This window comes from Gracilinanus agilis, chromosome 5 (genome assembly GCF_016433145.1).
Source record: "Gracilinanus agilis isolate LMUSP501 chromosome 5, AgileGrace, whole genome shotgun sequence".
NCBI classification, from domain to species: Eukaryota; Metazoa; Chordata; class Mammalia; order Didelphimorphia; family Didelphidae; genus Gracilinanus; species Gracilinanus agilis.
In genome coordinates this window covers 24,042,298-24,052,160 of record NC_058134.1, presented here as the reverse complement: position 1 = coordinate 24,052,160, position 9,863 = coordinate 24,042,298, and the positions used below count along the sequence as shown (strand labels likewise).

At 40.5% G+C, this 9,863-nt stretch overlaps 1 protein-coding gene across 1 annotated transcript in view; it reads right to left on the bottom strand.

Moving 5' to 3' along the window:
* The window catches only part of GADL1 (glutamate decarboxylase like 1), a 175,606-nt gene that overhangs the window by 71,661 nt on the left and 94,082 nt on the right, over window positions 1-9,863 (bottom strand). Inside the window, exon 13 of the mRNA XM_044678287.1 lies at window positions 4,705-4,794. Within this exon, the coding sequence (XP_044534222.1) occupies window positions 4,705-4,794 (90 nt within the window). The remainder of the gene's footprint in view (window positions 1-4,704; window positions 4,795-9,863) is intronic.

Below are 9,863 nucleotides of genomic sequence, written 5' to 3'. Positions count from 1 at the left end.
CTCCTCCTCCTTCTCCTTCCTCTTCCTCTTCCTCTTCCTCTTCTCCTTTCTCTTTTTTCTCCTCCTCCTCCTCCTCCTCCTCCTCCTTCAATCTCAAGATGTTTTATCATTCTTGACACCTTCTTTTAGGTGTTTCTGATATATCAATGTACCTACCTAAAATGCAAGACCCAGAACCAAACAGAACCCTCCAGATTTGGTTTAACCAAGACCATATATAGTGAGATGAACAGTTCCCTAGCCCCAGACATCATGACTCTCTTAATCAATACCGTAACTGTGATTTTCCTGGCAGAGGAACTCCCAGATGAGGACATTCCTTCTACCATTGTAGGTTGGCAAATTCTTTACAACAACCTTAGTCCTAGAGTTTCTCAGGGACTTCAGGGGTCAAGTTGCCACTGGTACTTGTCAGAGGCAAGCCTGGAGAGTCTCCTGGCTCTGATGCCAACTCTCTATTCACTGTGTCTCTAAATCTTCTTATTAAATCATCATTATTATTATTTTTGTATTTCTTGATTGACATCTTGTACTGTTGATTTATATGGTGCTTGAAGTCCCCTAAAAACTTCAGATCTTTTCCAGACAAAATGGAGCCTCTGCAATCATTTTCTTGGGTATTTGGATCTGTATTCAAGCAGAGGACTTTACATACATCCCCATTATAATTCATATTACTAGATTCAGCCCAACTTCTCTAGACCAAACAACAATCTGTTCAATATCTTCAACCATATGCCCTATAGACATCTCAAATTCAATATGTCCAAAACAGAACTCATTGTCTTCTTCCACAAACCTACTTTTCTCCTCTATACTTCCATATTTCTCTTGAAGACATCACTCTCCCTCAGGGTCTCAGATTCCTCAAATCTTCCCTAACCTTCTTCCCCCTTCCCACTATCCAGTTGCTCTCTCTTATTTCCTTTCCCTTCTTTCCATTTACTTGGCTATCATTCTGGTTCAGATCCTCAACTGGACCAATACAATAGTAACTTGGACTCCTGTTTTCCACCCTCTCCCTTCATTAATCCTCATTCTACACAACTGTTGAATGGATGTTCCAAAACATACTATATTTCATCTCCTGCTCCACACCTCAAGAAATGGAATGCTCTCTGTCCTCATCTCCTTGAGGACAAGGACTGCTATTTGTGTCTTTGTATTCTCAGTGCCTAGGATAGTCCCTGATCCAGTAGTAGATTACTTAATAAATCACTGATAAATTAAATCAAGTGAAATTCTAGCCTTTTCCCTCTCTGAAACTTAGTATCTGGCTTTGGGCACCAATCAAATCCTAGTTTGTAGTCTATGAAGCAGTGATGGAGAACCTTTTAGAGACTGAGTGCCCAAACTACAATCCTCATGCCACATGTGAGCCCCTCTCTTTTACACTCAGACATGAGAAAGAGGAAGTGCTCCCATGGGGCTGCTGGGCAGAGGGATGGGTGGTGTAAGAATTGTCCTCAAATGGAGAGGGAGAAGGGAGCAGTCCCTTCCAGCATGCATTCAATAGGTTTATCAATATGACTATAGGGTGTTCTAAAAGTCTGAATGTTTTTAGCTTTGTTCAGTCATTTTTCCGTAGTATCTGACTCTTCATGACCCCATTTGGGATTTTCTTGGCAAAGATTCTAGCATGATTTGCCAAATGGGTGAGGAAACTGAGACTGACAATATTAAGTGACTTGCCCAGGGTCACACACTTAGTAAGTGCCTGAGGCTGGATTTGAAATTAAATCTTCCTGACTCCAGGGTTTAACATTCTACCCACTGTGCCATTATTGGGTAAAGCACCCTAGCTGGACAAATACTTGAGATGCTAGAGTATGTCCTATAGTTCATCCAGTCCCTAGAACATCATGCATAATAGGTGCTTAATCAATGTTTATTGAATCAATGGTTTTTAAGCTGTTTTTAAAAGGTTCTGGTTGAGAAGAAGAAAATCTCATGGAGTTTGCTTTTATTAGGTGTCTTCTATTTTTTTTTCTCTTTAATGTCAGTTCTCTGTGAGAAACACTGTAAAGGAGGGAACAGAAAGCTGGTCTTGGAGCCAACTTCTATTCTTTACAAATACTTTCTGGCTGTGGGACCCTGGGCAAGTCATGGCCCCTATGGTTGCCCTAGGCTAGCCTTCAACACTTTCAAGGAATTGGGAAATCTTTTTCAAAATAAATAAAAAATCCAATAGAACACAGACAAGATTAATATGTGGTTTTCTAAGTTCACATGCTGATCACCAGAATACTAATGTACAGCTTAGCAGTCCTATTTCTATCTAAGCTTATACCACTGCTCTAGGCCACTTTCCAAGATTATTAACTATAGGAAAAGTGGCAGTCAGAACTGGAAGAGGGAGTTTCCTCATCAGGGTTTTCCCTACCCCAATGAACTCACAGATCTAACTGAGAAAATGGAAATATCAAGGCTTACTTCCTTGCAGTATTACTTGCTTCTCTTATGTCACAAATTCTACTTCTTTGGACTAGATTCTAACTATTCTTAACAATGGAATATTAGTCTTAAAAAAGAAGCACTGGTTTTTCTCTTAGCTCAAAGCATTTCTACCCTCCTCGCCCCCCCACAAAATGTCAGCAGCTTTCCATCAAAGTGAAAAATGCTAGCAGGAAGATCACGATTAAATTCTCCCGTCCTCCCATTCTGATTTCTTTTTATGGGTTGCTTACCATCAGAAATGTATTCTTAAGCACTTCTCTGCCTGCATTATCTGCCGATAATGCAAGACTAGTCCCAAGGACAGTGTTAAGTGCCCGAAATAGGTAATGAATGTTCTGTCTAGACATGGACGCAGTGAATTCCATCCATCGTTTCTAGGCTTCACCATCTGCCACCAGTTTTGATAGTAAGTAGAGTATTTAGATAATGTCCATGTCCATTATATTAAAGCGAAAGAAGTTTAATTAGTCATGTATAAATGATGAAAATGATAAACTTTCAAATTTGAGAAACGCTTTTTGAGTAAAAAGTGGCACTGCAAATGAGATTATCAGGGAATTTAGTCAATATGCTGTGACAAGGAAATATTGCTTTGAAGATCACAGTAGGCAACTAGGTGGCGCCATAATGCACAGAGTGATGGACTTGGAGTTGGAAAGACTAATTCACAATTTGCCCAAGACACTTACAAGTCCTATGACTTAATCTTTCTCATCTTTAGTGTTCTCATCTGTAAAATGGGAATAACACTAGCTCCTACCTCACAAAGTTGTTATAGAGCTTAAATGGCATAGTGTATATATGGAAAGAACTTTCTATGTCTTAAAGCCTAGATATCATCATCATCATCATCATCATCATCATCATCATCATCATCATCATCATCATCATNAAGCCTAGATATCATCATCATCATCATCATCATCATCATCATCATCATCATCATCATTATCATCATAGAATCCCTGAATTGAAGGGGACCCTTGTTTGGAGTAAATGTAATCTAACCAGAACTGAAAAGAGACCCTGCCATGATCTTCTCAAAGAGTGCACATCTAGCCTTTGCTTGAAGACTCTCCAATGAAAAGGAGCCCAATGACTTCTCCTTCCTAAATGTGTCCTTAGTGCTGTCCCTGGGAGCCTTTCTCACCTTTCCCAAAGGCATAGGTAGATTAAGTTAGTTGCTCAGTGTTCTCTCAATGAATTTTAGACTTCCCCAAAGGCTAGAGTGGGTCAGTGGGTATGGAGAAAGGGCTGGTGAATAGGGGCTGGAGGGAAAGAAAGGAGCCAGATATCCTTTCATCTTACCCACCAGGTATCCTCAGGAGTTGGGGGGAGAGGGAAGGAAGAGTCAGCAGGAAGGAGACTGATGGGACAAGTCTTCGGAACCAAATGGTTCATTGGAATAAGTTACTGGGAATGCCTGATCTACAAAGCCAGGTCCTCTGAGCCCTAAATCCCAAGAATGTTCATGATCTCCTCTCTGTTCCACCATCCCCTGTTGCAGAAGCAGGTACTCTGGGGTTCCCACCATCTTTCCCCAAAGAATATTAGGGAAGAAAGAAGAATTTAAACTGAGAAGCCATAGGAAAGCTTCTGAATAGTCACAAAAAGTGCTCCTTTCCCCATTCTGCATGGCTTATTGTCTCTTGTCCTTCTTATAGTTACAATCCCTTCTTAATTGACCATGGATCATGTCTCTTATACTTAGGAAGAAGCACTCCCAGGATGAAGAAGTCTATTTGTTTTTTAACCCTTATCTTCTGTCTGATCAATATTGCATTTTGGTCCCAAGATGGAAGAGCAGAAAGGGCTAGGCAATGGGGGTTAAGTGACTTGCCCAGGGTCACACAGCTAGAAAGTGTATGAAGCTAAATTTGGACCCAGAACAAACCATCTCTAGGTCTGACTCTCAATCCACTGAGCCACTTAGCTGCCCCCCCCACCTTTTTCAACCCTCATCTTCCATCTTGGAATCAATACTATATATTGGTTCCAAGGCAGAAGAGTGGTAAGGGCTGGGCAATGAGAATTAAATGCCTTACCCAGGGTCACACAGTCAGGAAGTGTTTGAGACCAAATGTAAACCCAGGACCTCCCATCTCTCCAGGTCCAGCTCTCTATCCATTGAGCCACCCAGCTGCCCCCAGGATCCAATCTTAAAGAGATTTATTTACAGTGCCTAGCACACAGTGGCCACTGAATCATCCAACAGGCCTAGCAATAAACAAAATTCAGTTTACTCACCAGGTTCAGCTTAGCCCAGAACTCGGGTCCTTCTTCCATTGTCCTTAAACTTGGTGGAATGTACCAAAAGCAAATGTTAGCAAACTCGGGCTGAGGAAGAAGGAAAGATAAAGAGTTTCCATTAACCCAGAGGGCAGATGCCTGCACAATGCTGCTGCCTGTCAAGGCTTCACTACAGAAGGTAAAAATGTGCCTCTCCATTTTAAGAACATGCTTTCCTGAGCTATTTTCATACATTTCTTGTTTATGAAGATTCACACACTAAAATTCTAGGGACAAAAATCCCAGTTTACATATAAATTCAATTAACTTCAACTAATATTTGTTAATGGAAGAGTGGGTGGCTAGAGCACCGAATTTCAAATCAGGAAGACCTGGGTTCAAATCCTACCTTAGACATTTACAAAGGAAAAGACACAAATCTTTTGGAAGAGAATGTTGCTCCCATTTTTTTCCCCCTTAAAAATGTTTGCTTTTTGTCTTAGAATCAGTACTAGGAATTGATTCCAAGGCAGAAGAGCAGTAAGGACGGTCACACAATTGAGGTCAAATCTGAACCCAGGACTTCCCATCTCTGGGTCTAACACTGAATCCACTGAGCCAACCAGCCCCCTCTTGCTGCCCCAATCCAGACAGACTATGAAGGCAAGCCAAGAGGCTACTAGAATCAATGGAAAACTCTATAGCTGTGTCACTGTGGGTAAATCATTTAACCTATGCTAGCCTTAATTTCCTCATCTGTAAAAGGAAGGGGCTTTCAGGTCCCTGCTAGTCCTAGCTATACAATCCTATACACCGAATAAATGAAGCATTTATTAAATATAGTCTATCTGTAAGAATCTGGATGTAGAGTCAAGAGAGGCAGCTATGAGACTGATTTGATAGGAAAGGGAGGAACAGGAAATAGGACTGGAAAAACTACTATAGTAATGGCTGAACTTCACCAAAGCTGCCTGGCTGCTTGGAAAAGTGAGCTAGGAAAGGGCAGCTAGTGGATCAAAAGCCAAGTCTGGAGAAGGGAGGTCCTGGGTTCAAATCTGACCTCAGACATAGTGACCCAGGGCAAATCACTTAACCCCCATTGCCTAACCCTCAAAGCTCTTCTGCCTTGGAATTTGTACTTATAATTCATTCTTAGACAGAAGATAAGGGTTTAACATAATAAAGTGAGCTAGTGGAAACCTTACCCAAAGCATGGAGCTGGTCTATACCCTCCCCTACACGTAGCCATTCAGTCTCCTTGAAAATGCCCAGAGATGCACAGCTCACTACTCCTCAGGGCAGCCCTTTCCACATTTAGATGCTTCTCATAGAATGTTGTTCCTTACATTAAGCCCAAATTGGCTCTCTTGTCATTTTCATCCTCTGGTCCTGACAAATCTGTCTTCCAAGGCTGTTGCTATATTGCTCCTTGGGGTAGCTACATGGATTAAAATTCAATGCTGAGCCTGAAGTCAGGAAGATTCATCTTCCTCCATTCAAATCCAGCTTCAGACACTTACTACCTATGTGACCCTGACCAAGTCACTTAATCCTATTTGCCTCAGTTTCCTCATCTGGAAAATGAGCTAGAGAAGGAATTGGCAAACCTTTCCACTATCGTAGCTATATGACCCTGGTCAAGTCACTTAATCCTGTTTGCCTCAGTTTCCTCATCTGGAAAATGAGCTAGAGAAGGAAATGTCAAACCTTTCCAGTATCTCTGCCAAGAAAACCTCAAATTGGGATCCCAAAGAGTCAAACACAACTGAAGAACAAAATATTGCTCCCGATTTTCCAAGTCTTTTTTTTTCTTTTGGTAGCCAAAATATTAGCAGGTGTTTTAATTGATAGTTTTTTCTAAAAGGATGGTTTCTGGTCCCCTAACCATCCAGGCTGATCTCCTTCCCACCTACTCCAGTTTATTAATGTCCTTCCTTAAATGCATGGCTCAGACGGGAAGAGAATACTCCAACTATGTTCTGATGGGTCCAGAGTACAGCAGGACCATAGTCCAGCCCACTTAAGTTCACATTGGCCCTTTCAGCCACTCACACTGCCCATTTATATTGAGCTCGCAGTCTACTCAAAGCCAAGCCTTTTTTTTTTTTCCATGGGAACTGCTTTTCAGCCATATCTCTCTCATCCTTCACTGGTGCCATTGATTTAAAAACAAAAACAAAAAAAACCCTTCAGCATGGGATTCTGCATTTTCCCCTTCTAATTTCATCTTGCTGGCTTCAGTTCATTAAGCTAGCCTGTAGAAGCCTTTGGAGGATCTCAGGCCCCTGATTGGATGTACTGGCCAGCCTTTCCACACTTTTATGTCACCAGCAAGTTTGATAAATCCCCATCTATGCCCTAATCTAAGTCATTGATTTAAATGCTGAACAGAACCAGGCCAAGGACAGAGCCCCGGGGCGCTTCAATAGAGAACTCCCTTCAGGCTGACATTAATCCATTCATTAGCATTCTGTGGGCTCAATCAGCTCCAAACACACCCAGCCGGGAAATCATTCAGTCCCCATCAATGGCAAGAGGGAGAGATTTTGTTAGACTCCTTGCTGACCTCAACTGTGGTGGGTTCATACCATTTCTTTCCAGGCTATTAGTGAAAGAGGAGTGGACTTGGAATATCATGGGGACAACCAGTTATTCAGTCAGTCAACAAGCATAAGGGCATCTAGGTGGCCCAGTGGATAGAGCACTGGGCCTGCCATCAGGAAGGCCTGAGTTCAAATCCAGATTCAGATCCTTATGAGCTGTATAACCCTGGCCAAAGCACTTCCTGATGGCCTCAGTTTCCTCATCTGTTAAATGAGCTAGAGAAGGAAATGGTAAGCCATTCTAGTACCTTTGCCAAGAAAATCCCAAAATGGGGTCAGAGAGAGTCAAACACAACTAAATTAAATGAACAATAATAAGTTTAAGCACTAAACTGTATCTGGCAACAGCTGAGTGCTGGGCATTCAAAGGAAGACAAATACACAATCCCTAGAGAAAAAGACCTTCAATCAATATATCAAGATCTTCCTTCCTTCCTTCCTTCCTTCCTTCCTTCCTTCCTTCCTTCCTTCCTTCCTTCCTTCCTTCCTCTGAGAATCAGTCCTAAGGCAAAAGAACAACAAGGGCTAGGCAATTAGGGTTAAGTGACTTGTCTAGGGTCACATAGCTTAGAAGTATCTCAGGTCACATTTGAACCCTGATCCTGCCAACTCCAGGCCTGGAGCTCTAACTACTTTGCTATCTAGTTGCCCCTTTTCTATAATTTATAGCTTTAGTGAGTTGCCCAGGGCAATGGGAAGTTAAGTGACTTGCCAAGGGTTATACAACCAATATGTGTCAAACTTTAACTTGACCAAACTTGATCCCAAGTCTTTGCTGTCCTTGGGCTGGCTCTCTATCCACTAACACTAGGCTGCTTCAGCACAAGTTTGCTAAGTTTATTGGAAAGGGAAATGGATCTGGTGGAGTATGCCATATTTTTAATAAAGCATGCTGGCCTCTCATCCCTTTCTAAGTACTTATAAACTATTCCTTTAATGATTCTTGCTATTTTTTTCTGTCCCCACCAGGGACTGGCATCAAGTCCCCTGCCCAATGGTCTCAATGATATTGACCTTCCTGCCCATTATGAAAGCCAGAGCAGCATCAGCCCCTCTCTGGTCCCCCATCTACAGCTCCTTTCCCGTTAGTTCTATGATGGACAAGTAAAAGTGTAACAATCCCATCTGCAGTCTTTCAGCATCCAAAGACAACCAGACCCTAAAGAAGGCAAATTACAGTGACTAAGTAGAGTCTGATTAGATGCCTGCTCAGTTTTCATCTCCGAGTATCTGACTCCTGGCTCTGGGTCCCTCTCTGGTATTGATTCCTAATCTCCCTTGTGAGCAAACCCCACCTCAAAGCCCTATTTCCTTCCCAGTTTGCTCTTCTTGGTTTGACTTTGGTTTGTCAGGTTTAGATTGAGTGACTACAAGCTCAATATAAATGAGCAGTCTGAGGAGCTGAAAGGGCCAATGGGAACTTAATTGGGCTATACGATATATATATATATGTATATGTATACTATATACTATACTATATTATATGATATATACTCTATTATATATACTATAATATTATATATGCTATCATACATGATATATTGTATATATCATATATGCTATTATACATGATATATTGTATATATAATATCATATATGCTATATAGCACATATATACTACATGTACTATATATTAAATATGTGATAATATACTATATATGCTACATATCATATATACTCTATTATAATGTTGCATATAATATATTATGTATAATACATATTATATGTACTCTAATATAATATTGTATATACTGTATATACTGTTATAATATACACTATATAGTATACATACTCAAATGTAATATTATGTATGCTATATATGATATGCTCTAATATTATATATATGTAAAATGACATCTCCCTCAATGGAGATATAACCATGTTCTAACAGTCTCTGGCCTTTAAGTATAATTTTGTCTTTCTTTGATCATTGCACTTATTCAAGGGGTTTAAAGTATTGTTAGACTCATCTCAGATGCCGGGAACATTCAGATCCTTTTCAGATGTACTTCTTAGGGCTGAAAGAAGTCCAGACCCCTTGAAGAAATAAAACATATTCGGTCTTTTCTGAATAAAGGGGATGAAACCAATGTCAGACTTGCTGAAAGGCTTTCAAAGTGAGCGATCAATCAGGTTTATTTAGCCAGCATGGGTTTACTAGAAACAAAACTGACAAACCCATTTTATTGCTAAGGTTATTTTTGTTTGTTTGTTTTAAATTTTATTGATGCTTTGTTTTGTTTTTTACTTTGTAGAAATTTATAAATTACTCTACTTACTAAAGGTGTCTCTTGTACAAATGAAATACTGAAGTAAAACAAATACATAGAGAACTCAATGGAAAGTTGAGGCAAATATTTCAAATTTTTCCAATCTCTACCTCTCAGTTTTTTTTTAAACATTTATTAATATTCATTTTTAACATGGTTACATGATTCATGCTCCTCCTTTCCCCTTCGCCCCCCCCGCACTCCCCCCACCCATGGCTGATGCGCATTTCCACTGGTTTTGTCATGTGTCCTTGATCAAGACCAATTTCCAAATTGTTGGTAGTTGCATTGGTGTGGTAGTTTC